The sequence below is a fragment of the Kogia breviceps genome, chromosome 20 (assembly GCF_026419965.1).
Source record: "Kogia breviceps isolate mKogBre1 chromosome 20, mKogBre1 haplotype 1, whole genome shotgun sequence".
Taxonomy (NCBI): Eukaryota; Metazoa; Chordata; class Mammalia; order Artiodactyla; family Physeteridae; genus Kogia; species Kogia breviceps.
In genome coordinates this window covers 10312482-10338600 of record NC_081329.1, presented here as the reverse complement: position 1 = coordinate 10338600, position 26119 = coordinate 10312482, and the positions used below count along the sequence as shown (strand labels likewise).

The 26119-nt window shown below is 51.2% G+C and overlaps 1 protein-coding gene across 3 annotated transcripts in view; it reads right to left on the bottom strand.

Annotated features, from left to right (window-relative positions):
* ERICH1 (glutamate rich 1) overlaps positions 1-26119 on the bottom strand; it is a 56372-nt gene that overhangs the window by 26864 nt on the left and 3389 nt on the right. For 2 of the 3 annotated variants that reach the window (XM_059049567.2, XM_059049565.2), the window contains exons 2-3: positions 15009-15155; positions 7461-7595 (exon numbers count right to left, since the gene is read on the bottom strand). In XM_059049567.2, coding sequence (XP_058905550.1) covers positions 7461-7595; positions 15009-15155 — 282 coding nt within the window. The remainder of the gene's footprint in view (positions 1-7460; positions 7596-15008; positions 15156-26119) is intronic. The other variant, XM_059049568.2, reaches the window with a different exon arrangement.

The window sequence follows — 26119 nt, the reverse complement described above, 5'->3', positions numbered from 1 at the left end:
CCATTGGTCTACATGTGTGTTTTTATGCCAATATCACACTGTTTTGATTACTGCAGCTTTTATAGTTTGAGGTCAGAAAGCATGTTACCTCTAGCTTTGTTCTTCTTTCTCAAGATTGCTTTGGCTATTCAGGGTCTTCTGTGGTTCCATACAAATTATAAGATTATTTGTTCCATTTCTGTGAGAAATTCCCTCGGAATTTTGATAGGGATTGCACTGAATCTGTAGATTGCTTTGGGTAGTATGGACATTTTAACAATATTAATTCTTCCAATCTATGAGCATGAAATATCTTTCCATTTATTTACATTTGTCATTGTCAATTTCCTTCATCAATGTCTTATAGTTTTCATGTATAGATTTTTCACCTCCATTAAACTTATTCCTACCTAGGAATTTTATTCTTTTTGATGCAATTGTAAATTGGGCTGCTTTCCTAATTTCTGATAGTTCATTGTTAGTGTAAAGAAATGAAACTGATCTTTGTAAACTGATTTTGTACCCTGCAACTTGACTGAATTCATTTGTTCATTCTAACAGTTTTTTTTTTTTGGTGGAGTCTTTAAGGTTTTTAATATATAAAACCATGTCATCTGCAAAAAGAGTCAGTTTTACTTCTTCCTTCCTGATTTAGAGGCCTTTTATTTCTTTTTCTTGCCTAATTGCTCTGGCTAGGACTTCCAATACTACGCTGAATAAAGTGCCAAGAGTGGACATCTTCATCTTAAATAATTTCCCACCTTCTTTTCTCAGTATCTCTTTATGGAATGTCTATTAGTTGCAGAAATATTAATCAATAAATTTTATTAGTTGAAGAAATATTAATGAATATCCAAAGAAGTATTCATAATCTGTTCTATTATTGTAATGCATTCGCTTACAATAAGCTAAGGTGGTGTACGGGTTTACCAAGATCTAAATATTTCTCTAATCCAAGTTTCTTATGAATATGTGCCAACAATGGTTTGGAAATTAAGTAAATACTTTACAAAAATATATGGTAATCCGAACGAATGTGGGTTTTCTTTTTTTATAAAGACAGGTTAAAGAGCTGTGCAGACCCCACTGGTAAATTATGTCAAAATTAATATTCTGACCCACATAGTCCTTGGCCAATCATACATCTAAAGCTATGCTAGCCCACTCCACTGTGACTGAGAGGAATGCAGGGTATCAGGTGTGTGTGCCAATAAGATGCCAAAGAAACAAAAACATGAGCATACAAAATAGTTCTAGTCTTCTAGAAACAATCTAGGCCTTTTTAGGTGCTCTAAGAATGCATGAACTCTTTTCCGTGTCTAGCCTTTTACGTCACCTTGTTGACAGTGCATGGCAGAGGCAGCTGGTCTAAGTGAGGGTTCTCGACTCACTGAGAGAAAAGAGTGGTTCAGAAGGACACCACCTCTACTGTCCCTCAGATGCCCCCAAGTAACCTGTGAGAAAGGAAAGGCTTTCACACAATTACATGTCTTAAGTCTCACTTCAGTAAATCACCGGGACAAGAATGAAAGCCTGCTAACTCTGAGTCTGGCTTTGCTGCGCCCTTGAGAGAGTATGATGTGTATGCAACGTGGCCCTGGTCAGAGAATCTCTGCTGAGAGCCTGCCTAGGACTCTACCTTGACTCCGGTGGCCTCTGGTGAAAACTGCACCTTATTAGTCAAACGAGCTAGAGTGCCTGCTGTGCTCTGCACCTGGAAAGCTCAGAGAAATCACGCATCAGGGTTTCTTCAGCCCAAACAGAGCCAGTGAGATCTGAAGATGGATCTGCTTTAGAACTGCGGCCTAAAGCTGTCAAAACTCATTGAAAGGATGGTCGACTCACAACAAAGCCACATTAGAACTGTGCATTTAGCTCATGCCTCCAAAAGCCATGAAGTTAATAACTATTTCAACCAGAGCTTGCTATTAGAGTATTAATCATAATAGCTTTCCATCAAAATGACTTGATTTTAATGACTTTGCAGCTTGATTTGAACACAAAGACCATGTCAATACAGTCAACCACTTGTGATTATACGAGTGATTTTATGAGAAGAGAGGACTGGTCCTTCTTTGCAGGCTGTTTTTATAAATAATCACGCAACTTGGTTCATCAAATATTGACTGAAGACAACACCAGCAGGCGCCGGTGCCTCAGGGAATTAAGAGCTGGCAGCGTTCACGTTTGCACAAGCTTTGCACAAACCCAATCTAATTGGCACAGCAAGCGCGTGGCGTGCTAGTGCAGGATTATTACCCCATCGGGTGGGCAAGGAACCCGAGGCTCAGGGAAGTAAGGAAGACGGCACCCACAGTCAACAGCGGGGCTGCAAACCCAGGGCCCTTCACACTCACCCTGCCACCTGCCAACTCGGAGTTCCGTCCCCCAGGGGCTGGAGGTGAGGATGCAAGGGCAAGAAAGGCACAGAAATAACCAGATACTGGATGGAAGGCAAAGGGAGGGGGCACTTCTGTGTCGTGGTGGGGGGCGGGGTCAGGGAGGCCAAGAGAGGACGTGCGGAGGGAAGGATCCGGGCAGAGGAGAGGTCCCCACGCTGGAGGGACCGAGCAGCGGGCAGAGGCTAGAAGGAAGCCGGAGCCTTGGCTGACCCGATCCCGCCCGGCTGGCTGGAGGGGGAAGCAGATCAGAAAAGGGGGTGACAGCAAGTGTGGCAGGTCTCAGACGGACACAGGCGACGTGTGTGAGGTCAGCGAACAGGAGCCCCTGCACCGACCAGCACGGAGCTGGGCCCCAGCAGGACCGACTCGCGAGAACATGAATGGCAGGAGCACACGGGAACCCCTGGGCTACTTCGGCAGGCAGGGGCAGAGGTCACAGGAGGAGAGCCAGAGCGATGGAACGAGCCTGAATGAGCCCTGACGGAGGCAGAGGCACCAGGCAGAGGGGCTCAGTGTCCCAAACTCACTCCCCGCCCTGCCAGTGCCCCACTGCACCCTCTGATGACAGCCAGACAGACGGGGGGGGTCTCACTTCCCGTTATAAACAGCATTGGAGTGGGGAGCTGTCAGCGAGAAAGTCACTGAAGAGGCGGGGCCCCGAGGACCCCGAGAGTGAGACACCGCGGTGACGGTGACACGCCGGGGAACTGCGCCACAGACCTTAGCGAAGGAAGTAAAACCAAAGGCAAGTCAGATTTCGTAGGAGATCTGGACAAGGAAGACATCTGCAGAGGAAGATCCAAAACAAGATCCCAGCAAGGAAAAACAGGGAAACAGCCCAGACAGCAAGCCGCGGGGAGTGTGTAAGAAAGACACCCGGAGAGACAGGGGCACCTCTCCGTCACTGAAACCACAGATCCAAAAACAGACGCCAGATTGCTGGCACCCAGCAAGCAATGAACATAACTGTTACAACAACTAAAGTAACGTATAACGTCATAGATATGTTATACGCAGTTATAAAAAGGCAGGTGTCTTCAATACAGACATAAATCCTGGAACAGGAACAAAGAGAGGAAGTAGCTCCGGGCGTGTGCGATTGTTAAATGCTTCAGGTGTTGCGTGTACTTTGTTGCAGGGACGCAGCCCAGGGAAGAGGAAAGCAGACGACCAGCCGGCAGCGAGGGAGGCAACCGGCCGTCTGGCCAGGCTCCCCCCGTGTTCTCACAAGGAGCACAAGGACACTGGAAAGAGCCGACGCACAGCTCTGAGAGCACAGCGGAACCAGTTCTCAATGTGGACTCTCAGTCCAGTGTGAGTATGAAGAAGACACGTTTGTCAACCTGTGAGTCGTTGGCGACACCAGTCCCTACAGGGTGCTGCCACCAGGAGCTCACACAGAGGAGCGTCTGCAGGACTCTCAGTCCTGCACAGGGTCCCGGACACACGGAGCAGCACCATGGGCAGGCGGCAGGCGTGCAGACCCCGGTGTGCCTGGGAAGGAGCCCCCTGCAGACCCAGCTGGAAGCTGCCAACATCAAAATCAGAAGAGATGCCTCATATGAAATGCGAATTTCTTGGTCACTGGAGCACGTGAGACAATGCTTGGAACGACAGTTTAGATTTGCGCAGCTGCAGAGTTCACAGAGGACTTTCACAGCCTTTAAAAACGTTACTCCTGGGCTTCCCTGGTGGCGCAGTGGTTCAGAATCTGCCTGCCGATGCAGGGGACACGGGTTCGAGCCCTGCTCCGGGAAGATCCCACATGCCGCGGAGCAACGAAGCCCGTGCGCATAGAGCTCGCGCACCGCAAGAAAGAGCAGCCCCCGTTCCTCGCAGCTAGAGAAAGCCTGTGTGCAGCAACGAAGACCCAATGCAGCCAAAAATAAATTTTTAAAAAATTATGAATTCAAATTTATTCCCCAAAAACCCCCCCAAAGTCACTCCTGCTCTCAGTCCATGTCAGGGGAGGCGGGCAGCCGGCGCCCTCCTTCAGCCGGGACCCAGCTCTTGTCACCGTCACCTGCAGGGGGTGAGAACCGAGACCACCTGGAAGGGTGCCGTGCACCCTCAGCCCCAGTCTCCCTGTCCAGGCACGACACCCACTGAGAGCGGTACCGGGCGGGGCGACCGGACCAGGCCCTGAGGTGAGGAGGGGTCAGGCTTGGGTGTCACCAGACCTGCCGCCGCACACGGGCCGAGGGAGGGGAGGCAGGACTCGGCGGCCGCAGATGGGGCAACCGACCGGGAAGCCTCTTCCTTCCCAACTTCTTGAGAAGTCAATCCTGAACTGGCTTATTGGTGCTGGGCATTCAAATGGACATCAACAGTGGACACAGGCACCTCTGGACTCCTTCTTCTTTTCCGACTCCAATCCTCACGCTCTCTTTGCTTACAGTGCCACCGATAAGACTGCGGAGCCCTCCCGCTCTCAGCCTTGTGGGTCTGCACGCCTCACGCACCGCCAGTCCCGGCTCAGGCGTCCCTCTTCCTGTGCCAGCCCCCTATCGAGCCCTAACGACCCCCGACACATGCCTCCCGGCTGAGCGCGCGGTGGCCTCTCAGGCCTCTCTGAAGGGTCTCGCATTTTATTTTTTTATTTTTTAAGAAATTTTTTGGCAGATTTGATTAAGATTGATTTCTGCGTTGGGTCTTTGTTGCTGTGCACGGGCTTCCTCTAGCTGTGGTGCGCGGGGGCTTCTCATCCCGGTGGCTTCTCTTGTTGCGGAGCACGGGCTCTAGGTGCGCAGGCTCAGTAGTTGTGGCTCGCGGGCTCTAGAGTGCAGGCTCAGTAGCTGTGGCGCACGGGCTTAGTTGCTCCGCGGCATGTGGGATCTTCCCAGGCCAGGGCTCGAACCCGTGTCCCCTGCATTGGCAGGCGGATTCTTTTTTTTTTTTTTTGCGGTACACCAGCCTCTCACTGCCGTGGCCTCTCCCGTTGCGGAGCACAGGCTCCGGATGCGCAGGCTCAGCGGCCATGGCTCACGGGCCCAGCCGCTCCGCGGCACGTGGGATCTTCCCGGACCGGGGCACGAACCCACGTCCCCTGCATCGGCAGGCGGATACTCAACCACTGCGCCACCAGGGAAGCCCTGGCAGGCGGATTCTTAACCAGTGTCACCAGGGAAGCCCAGATCTCTCATTTTAAACAGTGTCATCAACACTTCCTTCCACTTTGTCACTTCAGACCCCTGCAGCGGCCCACCTGGTCAAATGGGTTCACAAAGGGGAAAAACATTAGAGAAACAGTAAGAAAAGTGAGCTGAAACACTGGAGATGAGTTACAAGTGTTCAAGACAGAAAGTTATCAACTTCCCAGCTAAAAGTGCATGAAGGAGTTACTCAAAGCTCTTCTGAAAACCTGGGTCACCGTTTTCAGTGATGTTGACTTAGGGAACTGAGCTCACAGGGCCTCTTGAGAGAAAAGCCCGCTTCTTAAAGCTGAGACCTGTCCCCAGCAGGGGAGAGCCACGTGGCCACCAGGAGGTCATCGAGGAGCCCAGGCCCGCCTGCTGTGGGACAGACACTCATGGGGCGGGGGCAGCAGTGGGGTTCAGATGTCAGGTCGGGGCGGAAGCTTGAGTCAGAATGGCAGAGCAAGGTGCACACGTCACCCTGTGACCTTAGGGATGGAGCTAACGTCCTGCAAGGCGGCCCCAACCTCCCTTCCCAGTCCACTCTCTCCTTTGAGGGAGACGGTGGCCCATCACACCTTCCTTGACCACAGCCTCTGGGAGAAAACTTGGAACCTGTGTGCTCCCAGGAACCAGAGGACAGAAAGAGGGACATGAACAGGATGGCCTGCCAAGAAGCAACTGCAGAAACGTTACCTGGGACCTGCTGGAGCCAAAGGTACAATGAAAGTCGCCGGGGATGTGCAGGTTACCATGGTCATTAGAGGGATGTGTCCTAGGCACCGACTCCCCGTCTCTCTGCTTCGCCCTGACCACTGCTCACCTGCTAGAGCAGAGCGGCACCAGGCCACCCCCATGCCTTCCTGGAGGCAGTGGCACTGGGACTTGAGGGCCAAGAAGAGTGCCTCCCACAGGGACGTGTGTCCAGCTGCTGAGCCACTTTCCCATCTCCTGGAAGGACGTCCCTCTATCTCGGCAATGCATTCAGTCAAGGGCACCCAGAAGGTTCTCGGCTGGGATCCGGCCCAGAGACCCGCCCGGGAGGCATGGGCAGCAGAGCTCACTGCGGGCAACAGCCCCGGAATGAGTCCGCATTTTTTACTGAACGTCCTAAGTACACAACGGAGTATGTCACCAAAGTAATTTATCTTTATAAGAACATAGCTTAATTTTTGAATGAAATAATCTATTTATCCAATAATTATATCCCAAAGATTTTCAACAGGGCTTGAATAGATGGCTATATTACTGCTTAGCTATCCCATTTTTGGTTTTATGGTTTCTGATGCCCTAATTAGGAAGCCAGAAAGATCAATCTACTAGAAAACCATATTTTCTTGATATTCAAGTTAAGGTTCATGGTATAGAGTTTCTTAGTTTTTACTTGTTAAAAATCAACTGGGGAAAAATTTTATCTGAAAATTCCAAATTCCTCTTAAGGAAGTTCCGAAATGATGAATCAAAAGGGGAAAAAACTACCATTTGACTTTTTAAGGTAAGAATGTAACGTGCAGCCTCTGCAGCGCCACCAGAGCACCTGACCCTTGATCTTTCTTCACTCACAAAACATCCAACAGCAAAAGCAAATATCATCATTCAATTTTCCACAAGAGATGCAACATAAGTTATTTCCATCATTACAAAGTTGATATACAACCTCAGAAATTTTGAAAAAATTGGAAGATCAAGAAAAAAAGTCCTACTTAACAAGAGAAGCACTTTCACATTTGGATGTATTAATGCCAGACTTCTCCTAACTTGCTAACAAATGGGGCTGCGATCACACTCCAGCCTTAAGTCTCCTCCCAGCCTGAGCTTTTCCTGCTGTGGATCTTACAGGCGTCTCTGACGACTGCAGACCACACGGCGGTGAGACGCTCACCCCCGTTAAAGTTCAGGTGGAGTCACGACCCTGGAAGACCCCGAAGGCTGTCAGCGGTCTTACCTCCCGCATCCTGGCCGCTGGAGGAGCTCTCGGGACTCGAGCAGCTGGGGGCCTCCGGCGGAGGGGGGACCCACCCCTCAGGAGGCAGGCCCACGGTGTAGGGCCGTCGCGCAGGCTGGACCCGAGTGTCACCACCTGCAGGAAGAGGCAGGGACAGGTGCCATCAGACGTCTACTTGCCGAGCAGCTTCTCCAACCACGTTCACTGAAGATGGGTAGCCAGAGCCGTAAAAACTGATGTCAATTAGCCAAGCATTTCCCAGCAGAGCCACTAAGCTATGCACCCAGCCAGGAACTAGGGGTGAGCTATGATTATTTAAATTCACAGTAAGTTACTTATTATGTAAACTTCTGGAGTTTTATAATATGGTATAAAAACATACCGAATTCATGAATAAGAAGCAGAAAATAAAAAGACTCCACGTAACACACCCGTCATGACCACAACACGAGTCTCAACATTTTGGTGCATAACCTTCTGGACCTTTTACCCTCTATATGCTAACAACATGTGTGCATTGTGTGTGTCTGTACACACCCACTCACAGACACACACGCGTCTTCATGGGATCACGCTACACATATTTTAACATTATACAGGTATATATTATATGCATAATATCATTCAAAAGTGAGCATGATAAAAAATTAAGATACATTTAAACTTACATCCTCTTAAAGGCTACATGACATTCCATGTTATTAGCAAATTTAACTATAATTTAACCACTGTCCTAACTTTTGCACATGGAGGTTGATTCTAAATTTTCACTCTTACAAGCAGCTGCTATGACCATCCTGGTTGTACGTAACTCTGCACAACTGACCACATGGTCCCTCCAAACAAACTCCTGGGACTGGACCTGCTGGTCTGCAGAGTCCATAGAGGCAGCCCCGGTGCTGCTCCCCTCGCTCTCGACACGGGGCAGGGTCGACGCTTGAATCTTCATGTTCTCATTCAAGATGTGGCAAAGTAACCTTTACCCAACACAAGCGGATACCCCAACTGGTCTTTCTCAGAAAAATGAATATTTTACTTGAAAAACAACAACGACAAGGACTGAGCAAAATCACTAATGCACATATAACAGAACGTGTGGTTTCAAGACATTTAAATTGTAAAAGCTTTGGAACATTTTCAAATTCTTCTGCCATCAATATACTTCACTTTTGTGAAGCTAAGGGGCAAGAATGTAGTTCTTATGTTAATCTGATCCATCAGGTTGATTAACGACTGTGTCGGTACCGCCAGGATCAAGGGCAGAGCAGGGACGCGCTTCCAGGCAGACCATCCCGTCCGGTAACAGCAACATCTGATCATTTTTCACAGGATACTTTTGGGAGCTTTGAATGAGCTAACAGAACTTGGAAACACTACTGCTCACTTAAGTATCAGGATGAATACGGGTGGCGCGTGGACCTGAGGCAGGATATGACTCCTGTGATGAAGGGCGAGGATGCCCCTGTGGGCAGAGCTCTTCCCGATGCTCCCAGGCCGAGCACGCACTCACCTGAGGCCAAGCCTGCGGGCTGAGGAAGGCGATCTGCCGTCTGAGTGTCAGTGAGTGCCAGGCGCAGAGCGCAGCTTCCCGGCCTGGGTTTCCCTTGCCTCTTCTGGTAGAAGGTGGTTCGTTGCTGGACGGCAGTCAGATGTTGTGTTTCACGGCTCAGGGCTCAGGGCTCAGCAGGGCCACGGCATCCCCTCGCCCACACATCGGGCCCGCAGGGTGAGGCTTGGGGATCTGGACGAGGCATGTCAGGACCCCCTTCACTGCTGACAGAGGCCACCGTCTCCCTAGGAATACCGAGCTGGCCGCGAGGCTTCAGAAGAGGCGACTTAATCAGCTCTCCTCTTGTTAGTTGGCTGGCTGAGATCCGAGGTTCATAATTCTCACCCTTTCTGGCTCTGGGTCTGATTTGCAGGACACCCACTCGAGCTCGATTTCACGCTTAACCTCGGACTCCCCCTGCACTGCGCCTGTCCACGTGGCCCCCTGCCCACAAGCAGACACGTGCGCCCTCTGCCAGGGCACCACAACCGAGCCACCCTCGGGACGGCCGCAGCCTTCACAATCAGTGTGTTTGTGTCACGGAGCTCGGGGCACCATGCTGTTTTTTATAATTCTTCGGGGATTACCTGGCTCTTTAAAATATATACAGATGTAAAGCGATAACAAAAAATAAGGGTCCACCATGGGTTCTTGAGTGACGGAAATTCACCAAAATGCATACACACGGGTTGCTGTGGCTGTTTACAGATCATGCCCTCATCTTTAAGAACAAATGGAATCACCAACGCCCTTCTGAAACAAACAAACAGACGCACTTCTGTAAAGTGAACAAATAGTTATCAGAATCACCATGCTGTGTCCTAACTGTACAAAGAACATTTTCTCAACCTCATCCAAGGACTGACTGACAAAGGCCCCTTTCCTCATTTGGCTGCTTCTTCCAACACTGAAAAGACTTGGGCACACCTGCAGCTCTGCTTATCGCCAAACTGTGTCCTCCATAAGCATCAAGCCTTCAAGTGAATTCTCAGATGTCCTTTACAGAATGTTTCATATGACCTGCACACAACTTTTATTTGTCTATTTGATTGTGATTTCATTGTTTTGCCTTTAGCCAAGATTTCTCTTTTTCTAGCTGCAAATGAAATGTTTTTTCTTCAAAATTCCCAAGACATATTGCTTCAAAAAATATGTTGCTCTTTCAGGATTAAAAAACACTCAAGAAACTAGGGCTAGAGGGAACTTCAAATGACAAAGAGCATGCATGAAAAACCCACAGCTGACACTACACTCAATAGAGAAAGCAAGAAAAACACACGGCTGACATCATATTCCATTGAGAAAGCCTGGATGCTTCCCTCTATGATTAGGAATGATTACAATTCACATTCTTGCCACTTCACTTCAACATTATACTGAAAGTACTAGACAAGGCAATTAGTCAAGAAAGAAAGGAAGTAAAAGGCATCCAGATTGAACAGGAAGAAGTAACATACCTCTTCTCACAGATAAGATCTTGTATATAGAAAACCCTGAAAAATCCACATACACAAAAAAACCGTTAGAGCTATTGAGTTTGGCAAAGTTGTAGGATACAAGATCAACATACAAAAATCTATATTTCCATATTTAAGAAACCACTGCCTAATGCAAGGTCAAAGGATTTATTAGTATTTCCATACACTAGCAATTAATAATCCAAAAAGAAAACAATTCTGTTTACAATAGTATCAAAAAGAATAAAATACTTTAGAATAAACTTTTTTTAAGTATAAAATTTATAATGAAAACTACAAAGCATTGTTAAAAGAAATTTAAAATGACTTAAATGGAAAGCTAGACGAAATTCATGGATTGAACAACTTAATATTGTTAAGATGGCACTAATCCCCAGTGTTCCGCAAATTCAATGCAATTTGTATCCAAATTCCAACTTCCCTTTTTTTTTTCTTCCAGAAATGGACAAGCTGATCCTAAAATTCATATGGAATTGTGAGGGACCCCAAATAGCTAAAACAATCTTGAAAAACAACGAAGTTGGAAGACTCTTTCTCTGATTTCAAAACTTACTACAAAGCTACAGTAATTAAAACAGTGTGGTACTGGCATAATGACAGACACAGAGACCAATGGAATAGAATTGAGAGCCCAGAAATACACCCAAACATCTACGGCCAATTGATTTTTGACAAGGGTGCCAAGTGGGGAAAGGACAGTCTCTGCAACAAGTGGTGCTGGGATGACTGGATATCCACAGACAAAGGAATGAATCTGGACCCCTACCTCACACCATATACAAACATTAACTCAAAATGGATAAATTTCTTAAATGTAAGAGCTAAAACTATAAAACTCAGAAGAAACCTTAGATATAAAAATTTGTGACCTTGGATTTGGCAATGGTTTTTAAAATATGACACCAAAAACACAGGCAACAGAAGAAGAAATAGATATAATGGACTTAATCAAAATTAAAATGTTTTATACTTCAAGACACCATCAAAGAAGTGAAAGGCTAACCCATGGAATGGGAGAAAATATTTGCAAATCATGTATCTGATAAAGCTCTAGTGTCCAGATTACGACCACCTCTTACAACTCAGCAACAAAAAGACAAACAATCAAATTACAATATGGGCCAAGGACTTATATACACATTTCTCTAAAAAAGATACACAAATGTCCAACACACACATGATAAGACACTCAACATCACCAGTCATCAGGGAAATGGGAATCAGTACCACAGTGAGGTGCAATCTCACACCTACTAGGATGGTTATCCTAGTAGGGTAAGAAAACAGAAAATAGCAAGTGTTGACAAGGGTGTGGAGAAACTGGAACCCCCCTCACATGGCTGGTGTGATGAAGAATGGTGCAGCTGCTGTGGAAAACAGTTCGGCTGTTCCTCAAAATGTTAAACATAGGAGTACCACGTGATCCAGCAATTCCACTTCTAGGTTTATATCCAAGAGAACTGAAAACACATGTCTACACAAACACTTGTGCAGGGATGTTCAAAGTGGCATTATTGATAAAAGCCTAAATGTAGAAACAACCCAAATATCTATCAATCGATGAACAGATAAACAAAATGTGGTATATCCACGGAATGGAATATTATTCGGCAACAAAAAGAAATGAAGCACTGATATTTGTTACAATTCAGATGAACCTGGAAAACATGCTAAGTGAAAGAAGCCAGACACAAAAGGTCACCTATTATGCAATTCCACTCAGGCAAAATGTCCAGAATACACAAATCTGTAGAGATGGAAAGCATGGAGGCATGAATGGGGATGACTGTAATGGATATGGGTTTCTTTTGGGGTGAAAAGAATGTTCTGGAATTAGTGGTGATGGTTACATAACATTGTGAGTATACTAAGAATCAATGAACCATTTTGAAATGGTTACGGTAAACTTTAGATTAAATGAATTTTATCTTTAAAAAATATGTTGCTCATGTTGTATGGAGTTTTCAGAAAAAGGCATATAAGTTAGGCTCATTTGCACCTGTGAAATACTAAAACTCTCAGAAATGCCTCCTCTATTTGTTGCCTGAAGCCAGGAGAAAGGGTGTGGGGGTCCTGCCCACCAGACCCCTCCCCACTCCAGGATGCTCGGCGGCCAGAAGGTGCTCTGGAAGGGGAGAAAGCGCGGGGTGTGCAGAGGTGCAGCAACTGGACGCTCCTCTAGGACCCAGTGAGACTGCCCTGGTCACACCACATCCTCATTAAACACTCCGCCTTAGTTTAGGCCGTGGCAGGTGGCCAGTCTACACTGCGCAAGGCACACTGCGCTGCCTTAGACAGCAAGCACCACGTGCAGAGTCTGCAGTCTGAGAAATCACGTGGATAGAGAGACCCACCAAGAACACGGGCCGAATCCTGACCTGTGGTCCTCATGGGACCTCTCCTCTGGCTCCATCACCATGCTGGCCGGGCCAACTCCACCCGGACACTGGCATCTATCCTGTCCTGCCCTCCGGCTGAGCCACAAAGCCGCCGGCACCAGCCACCACAGTGTGATCACCAGCCAGCCCCGCGGGTGCCCCACTGCCCATGCCAGCTCAGGCTGCAGGCGGCCGGGGCCCAGCCCCAGCTCCTGGAGGACGTGATGGAGGCTCCCCATGCTCAGGGCCCCCTCATCCACTCACACCAGGCATATCTGCTCCATGGAACAGGCTTCTGAACCTTCCGTACGGCTCATTTCACGTAATCAATACATTCTCAACCAGCCTTACGTCAGCATCTTGATTTTTAGTTCAACGTCTTCATACTGAACAACAACAGCACCTCACAGCTGCCCGCTGAGATGACATGACTGAACCCGGAGCTTCCGTGGAAAGACACCACCCAGATTATTACTATTAGTGAATAATCGCTGTAAAAACCGTCAAGTTAGAAGAGGGAAGAAAATGCAAATAAACCCTAAAAACAAAATTTTTTAAAAGACTAAGAACACTGGTTCAGTCAAACTTGGAAAGAAAACCAGGCACTCCCAGGGAAGCCTGCTCCTCCTGCAGGCAGCACGTCTTCCCCACGGCTCCCGCCTTGCTAAGCTGTGCTGTGCTTATTCAAAACCACGTGCATCTCTCACAGGTGGAACGGGTGTCACGTTGGTTTTCTGGGCAGCATCACAGGTGTTCCTTCTCTCCTGATTCTGGAGGCTGGATGTCCGAGATGGAGGTGTCACACGGCTGGTTTCCGAGGCCTCTCTCCTTGGCCTGTGGACGGCTGTCTTCGCCCCGTGACCTCATGTAGCTGTCCTGCTGTGCGTGTCTGGGTCCTGATCTCTTCCTGATCTCACCAGTCACGTGGGACTAGGACCCACCCTAATGGCCTCGTTTCACTTAATCACCTCTTTAAAGGCCCCATCTCCATACACAGTCAACATCTTGAGGTCAGGGCTTCAGCATATGAATTATGGAGGGTACAGTTCAGCCCACGACAGTATTGTCTTCTAAAGGTAAAACTGCATTAGACAGCAGCCACTACTCCTCCGTGTGACTCCAGGGGTGGGGGTCCATCCTACACCCGGCAGGCTCTCTGTCAGAAGAGCAGCAGGTGCGCCAGAGAGTGGCGGTCCTGGGGGTGGTGGTGCTACACGGGGGTTAGGGCAACCCAAGCACACCGAGGCACATGAGGACACAGAAAGGGAACTCGGCAGCCCCGGATTCATCCTGCAGGACAAGCTCGTGGAGCCCCCCATTCCGGGGGGGAAACGCTTTCCCCTCGTCCGCAGGCATCGGCCATCTCACGGGTGAAAGAGGCGTGGGCACCATTATTTCTGGAGATCCAGCCTGTGGGCAGCAGGCACGCCTTGGGCTTGATGGGTCTGCCGCTGAGATCTGGTCCAGGGTGGGTCAGGATTTGTGGACACAAGGTTACCGGGCCAGGCCAGCAGGAGAGACCAGCGCTCAGGAACAGAATCACTCCATGACAGAGCCCCGTGAGGGGCCACTGCCAAAGAGAAACGGGACTGACCCGAGAAAGGGTGCTGGGAACTCTGCCCTTACACGTCCACCTGGGAACTAGGGGCTGCAGCCAGGGCTGCCCCCACCTCGCCTGGCCTCCTTCCGTGTGTCCCACTCAGTGGGCCCCTCGCCGGTAACACCGCTGCGCTGATGGGGAACCAGCGTGAGAGCGGCCTCCACGGCCGACCACCCCACTCTGTGCGGATCTCGGACAGACATCTGTGAAGAGCAATGGACAGGAGACTAAAACAGGAGAGACGTCAGGAGCGCGTCCCGGGTGGACAGGGGCTGGGGCAGGGTGACAGGGCAGATGAGAGACCAGGCAGCAGGGTCCAGTCCAGAGACAGGGAACAGCATGTAGACGAACTCAACACCAGTGGCGAACTTGATCTCGTCCCCAGCTGGGGCACCAATGCTGGCTTCTTCCCTCCCCAAGTCAAGTAACTGTCCTCCCAGAGCGCGAGCAGGACGACACCTGCCCGTCCCCTGAGGTGACACCCCGGTGGCCTGAGGCCAGGCCTGTGCTTCCTGGGGAATGTCCAGGGAACCCCCCCCTCACCTGTCATGGGCGGGACGCTCCTGCCCTTCACTCTCTCAGGAGCTGCTTTCTCAGGTGGGTTTCTGCAGGCTGGACTCACGGGGGCCCTCTTCTCTTGGCCACGTGGAACCTCAGGATACAGTTTCTTCAGCACTTTTCCAACAAACACTAGAGGCGATCAATTTGCAAAAGAAAAGAAAAGAATTACTGACGGCAGTTTTAGTTAAATTGCAAATGGATTTTATATAAAACAGAGACATATCACGACATCACTACCTCAGCACTGCCCCCTATAGGACACCATTGGGCTTGTCCCCCCCAAGACCCTCCAGCACCGTCCCCATCAGAGGACCCCTCGGCACTGTCCCTGAAAGGACGCCGCCCTCCCCGCGGCACTGGATGCCCCCCCAGGTGTGAGCACCGGGAGGAGCCGCTGACGGCTGCGCTCACACCTGCGCTCACACCTGGGGGCCGCACTTGGGCTCACAGTTCTGTTCTTCCCTCACCTTGTCTCTGCTTGAAGGTATGTGTAAAGCACAGATGGCGAGGTGTTTTGAGAATCCGGGTGTGAGGTCCTGGGCCCCAGCGCAGCCCCAGACGGGCTGGGTCCACGTCAGTTCACAGCGGATGCGCTGGGCAGGCCCCAGGCAGCCCCCGCTCCTCCCTCCAGGGCCCCCGCCGGGGACCAGCACAGCCAGCAAGTTTCTCACAAGGGCGCGCAGAATCTTCATTTGGCTTATTTTAGTTTACATTCCGATCTAACTGGAGGGGACGAGCTGCCACAATGAATAAATACGTCTGTCCTGATTTAAGCGTGAACGACGAACAGGTACAATCTCAAAACAGCATCCTAGAAAAGGTGAGGGGAAAAGGTTCATCCCATGAACCTGCTGGAACCTCATTAAATTTAGAAACAAATCAGCAAAGAGAGAGAGAGCTGCTCTGGAGAAACCAAGCACCGTGGGGCGGAAATCGGGACCTCGGAGAAGGCTTTGAGTTCTCCAGATGATGAAGTGGAGGGTGTACGTTTGGGCCACTGAGGACACGGTGACGTGAGAGGGGAAGCCTGAAGGGGCCACTGAGCGGCTTGTGGGTCACAGAGGGCAGGGCCCTGTCCCACGCGGGAGGCACAACCGTAAAGACGCAGACCACTCCTCATTTCATCACGTGCTCAGACGGCCCTCGCAGCAGAAATAACCCCCTCCAACTGGTACTAGTTGGAAAAAACACAACTTGGGTCTAAAAACGTGAAAGTCCTTCTCAGAAAACTATTCAAGTCCAGGCAGTGCTTGGCCAGGCGCCTGGGAGGAGTACGGGGTCCTGATGCCACCCGCCCGCTGGCCCGGTGGCCTGATGGCTGGCTGCCCACTTGGCCAGGAGGCCCTGGATGGAAGAAACCGTCTCTGGCGACAATGCCCTCATTTACGGTCTCGGGCCCTGGCAACGCTGGACTCCAACCCCCACCTCTGCCTGATTGAACGGCGCAGGGCCCGGCTCAGAATATTCCCAAGGCCTCCGCAGACGGCCCCGGGCAGCGCGTGCGTCACGGGGAGACAGGCTGTTCCGTTAGACTGGCACCCAAAGACACATCCAGAGGGTAGGTTCCAAGTTTCCGTTAGAAATTGAAGCGTCCTGTGCATTTCCTTAAATGGCAGAGGGGAAACACTCTCTTCCAGAAGACTGGGTGGCAATTTCCAGGGGAAACCAAAGGCAGATAAAATAAACTCTACCTACAAACTATCAACAATTCAGCATTTTGATGAACTAGAACAAATATTAAGGTAAAATCCTAACTGGGCACCCTGCTCTAAAACAAACTCGGGGAAGCTCGGAGCCTGAGACTCGCCTGGGCTGGCGGCGGCTGACACGGGCGTCCAGCTGAGGTCATCTCTGAGTCGAAGCTTCTGCACACACGTGTGTGTCTGAACACACAGCAACACTACAGGCAAACCCGACACAGGTCGCCACCAAGCAGTGCCTGCGCCACAGCCGAGCAGCCACACAGCCCGAAGAACCAGCATAAAAACACAGCAATCCCGGGGAGAAACCAGTGCGAGCCAGGCCCCCAGAACGCCCCCCTCTCCAGGGAACACTGAAGTGGACCGGGCACCTGACCACCTTGCTCGAGCAGGTGCCCTGACGACAGGCGGCGAGGGCGCGGCGCACAGCAGGCTGGCCAGGAACTCGCCGCCCAGGCTTTCTGCCGTGGACCCCGAGCTGAGGCATCGGTAGTGAGCAGGGGGGCAAGGAAAAGAACAAAAGCCCGTGGCACTTTCACTGAATTCAACGTATTGCCTGAATAAACTGTATTTACAGCCTAATTAGTAGGGGTTTTCACCAAGGAGCCACCTGGCGGCGTGTCTGCAAAGCCTCCGGCTCTCGAGGCCCTTTGGTCCTCCACTCACTGGCTTTGCGGTGTCCCCACACGACCGCTGCAGGGGCCTCAGCCCATTGGGAGGTTCAGGACACGTGGCCCTTCCTCAGAGACAAGATTCAGTCCTAGCCCCAGGCTGAGCGCTCCAGTGCTGAGGTCCCAGGGACCAGAACCCTTTGTCCCCAACTTGGGTGGGGTCTAGGGGCTACAAGCTTGCCTCACACCTGGCTCTGGAAGCTGAGAGCGCCTTATAAGGGGCCTGGGTCTGAGGGCCGTGGTCCGAGAGCGGCCTCATCTGCCACCCAGGCTCCCCCGCCGCCCCAAGGGGGCTGGCCGGGTCTTGCTTCGGGCTCTGGGCCTCCCCGATAGGGAAGGGTGGCAAGAGCTGGGGTTCAAACATCATCCCAGCCAACGCCCCACCAGAGGCAGCCCTGCCAGAGACAGGGCCCCTCTCCATGTCTCCTGACTATGGGACCCTGCTCAGGGCTGCCAGGCCCTGTAGTGTCCCCACTGACATTTAAAAAACTACATCTAGTACAAGACTCAAAGGCTCAATACTTGCCGCCTCAGCCTCGTTGCCAGGAAGCAAAGTTTCGTGACCCTGAGAGGAGAGGAGGTTCTCGGTGGGCAGGAGGCTCGGAGCACAGGGCAAACCTGTAGGTCTCCCCACGCAGAGCTCCTCCCCTCTCCCGCAATACCCACCAGGGATCCCTCCAGGAGTCGGGTTCAACCGGGTTAAGCCACAGTCTGCCACTCCTAGGTAGGAAACCCTGTCTGAGTTACGTGGTCTTTCTGAGCCTCACCGTTTCCCTCCGCAAAATGGGCAGAAACACCTCTGCGGGCGAGGCTGCAAGACTGACAACACAGGTGTGCTGCAGAGACGACACAGGAGCGGACGACGGGGCTCTCGCTTCCTCACGCCCGGCCTCTCTCCCTTCCCACTCCCGTCTCAGTCCGGGACGAAAGCTGAAACGTCCTCCAGCTCGCCTGAGATCCAGACCCCACTGCCAACAGCAGGCAAGCCCACCCAATGGCCCGCAGCGCCCGGCGTTTTAACAAAGCAAAACTGAACTGTTTTTCCCCACTCGCCCTGCGCCCATGGCCTGGCCTGGGGCACTGTCGGCCCGCCAGCCCCTGCGCTGCCCGCCGGACGACCCCCCTCCCCCGCCTTCTGAGAGCACGTGGCTACTTGCCGCCACCAGGAGCTGCTCCAGGCTCATCCGCTCTCCCTCTGCATGCGCCCTGGGATCGGCACGTCTCCAAGGAGCCTGTGCTCAGGAGGAGGGTGCGTCCTCGTGCTGAACACAAATCCACTCACATCCGTCCTTGGCTGAACAACCGCGGCTGCTCGAGGGAGGGCCGTCTTGGCCACTGAAGACTCAAGGCCCCACATCAGACAGAGAAGCAGAGAGGGAAGCAGCGCCACGAGCACCGGACGTGCCCACGGGGAAGGAGGACGCACCACACGTCCACGTGCATCTGAGGAGCCCGTGGCTGCACCACGGGGAGGGGCTCAGCACGCACAGCACGCCGACCACCTAAGATCGAGGGAACACAGGCTGTGCGCTCACAACTCAAAGCAAATGTTCATAAAAGTACAACTTCAATATAAAAGAGTCACACTCTACGCTTCCATCCCAGGATTACTATTTGGAGGGTGACTGTGGGGAGAACAGTACACAGGTTCAGATGTGCTCATTCATAAAGGCCAGAGAGTCTGCACACTTCACACTTATCAACTGGGAAAGACAATTTTCCTAAGTTTTAAATTTAAAATTGAGCATAGCAGTTCAAAAACTAAAACAGAGAGAACTTTCATCCTCTTAAGCTAAACGGGGTTAAGCATCTCGTAAACCCAAGAGGCAGCACGATCTCCATCTCACACCCATGTGTGTTAAAAACCTCACAAGCAAAAACACACCTTCTCTAGGCATCTCTGCAGGCAGCACATGTGCTCCATAAAGGGGTGAGTTCAATCCCACCCCTACGACTTGTAATAAGCGTTATAACGGGAACAAAACTGCTCTGAGAGGAGATGCAGGTTTTACGTCCTATGATCCATGATTCGTGCAACACTTATCAAGTGTCTGGTCAACAGGCACAAGAACAGATGATCTCAAAGAGCTGTCAGGATGGGCGTCCCAACAGCAAAAGTGGGAGCTGTGTCTTCAACGAGAAGTTTAACTCGTTAAGTCTTAACGGATTCCAAATATCCAGGTACCTCAGCTTAAAATAATTTTGCTGATAAATATACATGTCTAATACTTTCAGTTGCCACAATTTAAAGCATAAAGTCTTTTTAAAAATAATGTGATTTTGGGCTTCCCTGGTGGCGCAGTGGTTGAGAATCCGCCTGCTGATGCAGGGGACACGGGTTCGTGCCCCGGTCCGGGAAGATCCCACAAGCCGCGGAGCGGCTGGGCCCGTGAGCCATGGCCGCTGAGCCTGCGCGTCAGGAGCCTGTGCTCCGCAACAGGAAAGGCCACAACAGTGAGAGGCCCACATACCACAAAAAAAAAAAAAAAAAAAAAAAATGTGATTTTAATTTTTCAAAATCAGCTTTAAAAGAGCAACGTGTAACAAACAGAATGAAAACAATACTTTCTACCAACCAATATTGCTGGAGGCTTCCTTGGTGAATTTCACTTTATCCCAGCATTTGAGACCACACAGGGGATCAGACCACTGAAGGACTGAGCGTTACCCTCTGGAGCAAACAAGCTGTCCGCGGCGTGGACCCGCCTGCACAGCCCCCCACCGGCCCCAGTCATCGGTGCCTCTGCTTTTCCAAGGGACAATGGACCCGCTCCCGTGCAGTCACGTGGGGCTCCTATTGTCACAAACGGGGCCCGCAGTTTACGTAAATACAAATTACCAGCTATTTTAGACCCAAAGAAATGTGTAGCCACTGGGCTCTCAGTACGCTGGGCCTTGAACTGCCTGCCAGTTTCCTACAAACAGGGACTTAATTCTAACTGGCCAAACCTACTTAGGGATTCTCGTTAAAAGCAGAACATAAATGAAAGGTTATTTTTTTCAGGGTAGGAACACAGTAAAACATCATTTTTAAAAAGCATCTGTCAGCTTTGGTTTGTTGAAAGGCGCCTTGTGCCTCTGTGTGTGTGTGTATGTGTGGTGTGTGTGTGTGTGTGTGTGTGTGTGCCTCTGTGTGTGTGTGCGCGCACGCACCCGCGTGCCTACTGCAAATGTAGTCCTAAAAATCAATTTAGAGGTTAAAAGTCTCTTTTCTGCTTAATTTCCACTGTGCTCAAAAACAAACAAAAAAGAGCAAGGTGCTCGGGTCCAGGAAGGCAGCTAGCTGTGTGTCACCACAGGAGCTCAGTGAATGGCCGGCCTCCCGCCTGTGTGGTCCCCCTTTCCCAGCAAGGGCAGGTTGTAACTTGAAACTCTGCTGTCTGTCAAAAAGCAATCAGCAGAACATAAAAAAGCGGGGGAATGGACATTGATGCCTGCAGGAGACAAGTACAATCAGCACACCCACCGGGTGACTGGAGCTGGGGCCCTGAGAGACACAGAAAAAGGTCACTGCGGAGAAAAACATCCTGTCTGAAATTGATACGACGAAATACCAAACAGAGAGATCAAGTCTCTGTGTCACAGGGGAATTAAGTCATTTTGATATAATTTTCAGAGAGGACTGCCATCTAAACTTGCTATTTCAGGTTAAAGACACAAGCCAAAGAAAAATAAAATTTCAGTAAAGTGTTCTTTGGAAGTTAGACACCTGGGAAGAACTCAAAAGGAAACAGACAGTTTGATTGCTGGTGGGAAACTGTTCAACTCTGAACTCTTCTTCCACACAAGTCACCCGGTTTAAAATCTAACAGTTGGGTATAAAAAAGGAAGGGGTTTGCTCCGTTTTTAACAGAGGTGTTAATGGCAGCATTTCAAGGAATCATGTCTCCTTCGCTGTGGTCTTAGGGCAGAACACCTAACAGGCTCCTGCCTGAGTCAGACTGTGCTCCCCACACACCTCCCAGATGGGAAAGCTTCCTCACCAGGGGAAACTGGGTGCACGTACTTTCTATTAGAAAAGGCTCTCATGGAAAAAAAAAAAAAGGGAAACAGAAATAGGAACTTTTTCTTCCGTAATATTCCATTCTGAAAAAAGCAAAGGAAAATGGAAACTACGTGGTAGAAAAAAAAGCACCTCTGATCTTTGAGACCCACTAAGTCACCCCATCAATGTCAGACATATTTTTCTTTTCCTTGGATGGTAAAGTGACACACATTTCCCTCAACATCTATATACCCAATATACTTTATTTACCATTGGTGTAAAACTATACATTTTTACTAAATATATACTGTAGATCTTTCTGGTAATGGATGAGATTAGAAACGGTATTGATTCACTTGTGATTCTCTAGCCACATCATCCCTATGAACCACTGTCTCTCAGAAAAGCGTAACTCTCAGAGGACAAAATAAACACGTGGAGCTAATCTGGGGTCACGAGGAATAAAATTAGCTAAAAAACTAGATTTCCAAGGGTGGATGTTAATGGGAAACAGTAAAACTGATGGGGCCACATGCTTATCGGAATTACACAAAAATAAAAAGAGACCATAAATATTAACAAATAACTTCTAAAAAGTGACTTCTAGATATTTCATTATGAGAGAAAAACATCAGAACAAATGGTTTTATGATGTATGTTTTTAGAGTGATTATCTTAATGGAAAAGTGATTATCTAGAATTTGAAACCAGAGTTGGCAGGCTTTTTGAAATCATATATAAATGAAAAACTGCTACTGAAAATAAGATCAGAAATGGAAATTCATCGAAACTTTCCCTGTGGCCCTTTTCCCTGTTTGATGACAGCCTCCTGACCTTAGCCTGGCATAGCAGAGAAAATCTTCGAAAACAAACACACACTGACAAATCATAAAGAAAAGGAAGAAGTTCCCCAACCTCAGTAAACACTGACTCAGCTGATTCCCCTTTTCCACCTGATATCTGTAGAGCTTAAGAGACACTTTAAATTTTCTCAGGATATTTCTCGGAATCTGATACAGCATTTTCAATTTTCTCTTTTCAGTAAAGACTATGCTTATCTGCCAACCTCTCCATAGCTTTTTCTCCCACAATATTCAATATGGGTTTTTTTTCCCATTTTATCCCTATAATGAGAGAAGGTATTTAATGGATGCTTATGAATAAAGGAATAAATTGATAATAACATTGCATCAGTTCACAAGAAAGAGACGCTCAATATAGTATGCTAATTCAATGAATGATAGTTTGTTAATGACTTCCATCATAGAATTATAAATGGAAAAACAATTAGCTAAGATTTAAGCAACAGTTGTCAAGCTTTCTGAAATATTAATTAAAAGGAAGACAGTTCTCAAAATAAGACCAGAAATAGTACTCAAATGGGACATAATTGGAATCCTACGCCATGACCAGTCTGACGTGGTCTCCCCATTTAAGAGGTAGATATGCACTAAACTTTCATTTTCTCCCAAAACTTTAACACTTAAAAAAAAAAATTCTAAACTTTGTCCAGAAATGTTCCTCGCAGTTTTTTAAGCAGCAATTACTATGCCATCAGCTATTCAGAAACATTTTAAGCGCACATACGGCTGTGATCGCTTTTGTTGGGCTTGGTGACTGCGTCCTAACCCAGGAGACGCAGGGAGAGCAGACCAGCTCCCAGCCTGTCTTGTTTTCTCACGTCGGACCCTGCGGGGCGGGCTGAGGGGACGTTCAAAGGCAACTCGGAAAGCTGCCTCTTCACAATGGGGAGACAGAGGATAACCTATTACTTTTACTCCAATACTTTTTTTTGCAGTTTAATCGACACTGGCTTTTTCAGCAGACAGATCTGGAATTCAGGCCCAAGGGCACAAGGCTCGCCTGACCACAGCCGGGTCACCTGCCCTCTGGGTGAGGGTGTTGGGGAGGAAGTGTCCATCCTGCCACTGGCTTCTGCAGCCCCAGCCGAGCAGGGAGGGTCCCTGGCTCCGCAGCGTGCCCCCACTGTGCCTGGCACCCTCTGCTTGAGGAACCGTCCTGCTCCCACGGTCCTGAAGCCTTGTCCGGGCGCTGTCGTCTCTCCAGCCGCTGGGCCGTGCACCCCGTCTTCCTGACAAGGTCCCCCTCGGCCGCTTCCACGTCCCACACCCAGGGTGACAGTGACAGCTCACGTGGGCCTCACGCCTCACAAACATGACCCGCGTTAATCCTCACGACTCTGCTGTCCACTGGGCAGTCATACATTTTAAATTTTCTGTCCACTGCGATGCTCTGACATCGTCAGTCCCGCCTGGCTGGGCAGAGACAGCCCCCCGCCAGCCAAGGCCCCAGCCAGGAGCCCACCTGCGACCTATGCCAACAGCCCGGCCAGGCCCGGCCTCCTCCACCTGCCCCGCCCCTGGGGAGGTGACCCTCCTCTGCCCGAAGCGCCCGGGCCGGGTGCCCAGAGGCTCGGGGCAGCCCTGTCACCCAAAGCCCAGCAAAATCACGAAAAGCGGCCAATCGTACGTGTTCTCCCTGCCCCGCCTGCCTTTCCCCTGGAAACCCCGGTAAAGGCCGTGCCCTGTCTTCCCTCCTTCCTGTCCCCTGACCCCCTGGCCATCCCCCCATGGGCCCGGCGTGGTCCTGCCTCTGGGACCCGAGAGCCCAACAAACCGTCCTTCCTGGGCCTGTCCTGAGCCTCCTCCGGTGGCCGCTCCTGACTGACCAGCTCGTGAAAGGACACAGAACAGCCCCCACCTTACAGACGAGGCCTGAGGGTCCCCGGAGCACCTTCACGGGTGCGCCCCTCTCCCGCTGCAACCTGCACACACGCCCGTGCGACACCTGTCAAGCCTGGGAGAGAGACCTGCCGCTGCTCCCAGCACACCTCCCGCCTCCCCCGCCCCAGCGGCCCCCGCCTAGCCTCGAGCCTCACGTCTTCCATCCTCCCTTCGGCCACTGGCCTCCTGGACAGATTCAGACGGACACCTGGAGGTGACGGTCCAGGGGTGTAGCTCCTGGCCATGGGCGCTGACCAGCGGGCAGGGCGCTAGCTCTGCCCCAGGAGGTACCGCCTCCGTGGGGCTCGTCGCACCCAGGGGATGGTGACAGAGGCACCAGACCTGAAGCTGGTGCGTCGAAGCCCACCTTGTCCTGCCGCTGGGCACAGGCTGAGGCTTTCCGCGCTCCTCAGAGGCGACAGTGACCCCACCCGGGTCCCAGGGCAGCGTGAGGTTCACCACTCAGTAGTGGTCCGGAGATGGCGGAGCCCCGGCCCCCAGTCACACCCCAGGTGTGGGGCCCTGCACGACATGTCCCCGCCTGGCTGAGCCCCCTCCCCGGTCCCTGAGTTATTCCCCACCTCCCATGCCGTGGCCTGGGCCGCCCACCTCCAGCTCTGAGTTTCTCCCCGCACCGTGTCCACCCCCAGCTCCGGCGCAGGCCCATCTCTGCGTTAACCCTCTCCAGGCCCCGCGGCATGCGCGTTCAGCCCTGGAAGATCGCTGAAAGGAAAAAGGGCTCTTGATCCGCAAGAGAAGGGATCTGCCGCATCACACTGAACACAGCAGAAAACACCGAAGTGACGCTTTTGTGTTTAAAGAGAGTTGGGCTCTTCCTGCAGGTCAGTGAGCAACTGCTTGTCCAGCTGCTGGGGCGCCCGAGGCACGCGGCTCAACACAAAGGAAAGCGCGGTCTTCCCAACTGAGACAGACCCCAACCCGTACCCATGGGTCTGAGACTGCAAAGGAAGCTGCGGGCAGTGTACGTGTGAGGGTGCAACGGGGGAGACACACACACACGTGAACACACATGCAGACAGATACACATGCACATACATGCAGACACACACACACACACAGCTACACACAGACACATGCGAGGAGCAGGGAGGGGACGACAGCAGTGTCCTCCTCCTAGTCCGGACCCCGGTCCTGGATGGCCCTCACGCTCGCCCATCTGAGAGTCCACGGCCAGCGTGGAGCGGGCCCGGAAGGCCGAGAGCCCCAGGCTCTGCTGGGGTCAGTGCATCAGGGGACAAGGCTCCACATGCTCCAAGCGGAGACGCTGCTACAGACAGAAGCAGAGCCGGTGGACTTTCTGCAAAGGGGCGAGGTGCCTGTTGGGAGGTGGGGGGATGCTGGACTGAGGACACGCCTCAGCAGTCAGCCTCCGGCAAGCAGGCCAGCACCCGCGAGATGGCCAGAGAACCTCAGTGCAGCTCCCTCCCCGCAGCGCCCTGCCGCTGGGCTGGGCTGGGCTGTCCAGAGATCCCTCCTGATTCCACAGTCCCCGCTGGTCCGGAACTCTGTGCTGGATGCTCGCCCGCTCTCCCCACCACACTGTGCGGGACCCACTGCTGCCTCTTAACCCAGAAGCTCCCAAAGGATGCCCAAGGGACAGCCTCCAGGACAGGCCACAGGCTTCCCCGGCATCAAGGAGAGAACAGTAAAGATTTACCTCTCCCTCCAGCAGCCTTGCTGCAAAGGCAACAGCCTCCTTTCATCCCGAGGAGCTTTGCCACAAACCGCACAGGAGGCCGCATCACCCAGCAGAGCCGTCGACCTGCAGGGAAGCCTCAGAACCGCCCCCCCAGGCAGCACGCCAGCCCACCTGCCTCGTGCTTTCTCACCCTGAGCTCGAGCTGAGGGGTTTTCTTCCAAGGTACGCGGTAGGGCTCCCGAGAAGTACTTCGCCCAGCCGCCCTCACCCTGGCCCCCAAGGCACCCCGGGCTGGAGAGCTCTGGGCTTAGCAGCCCCACTGTCCCCCTCCTG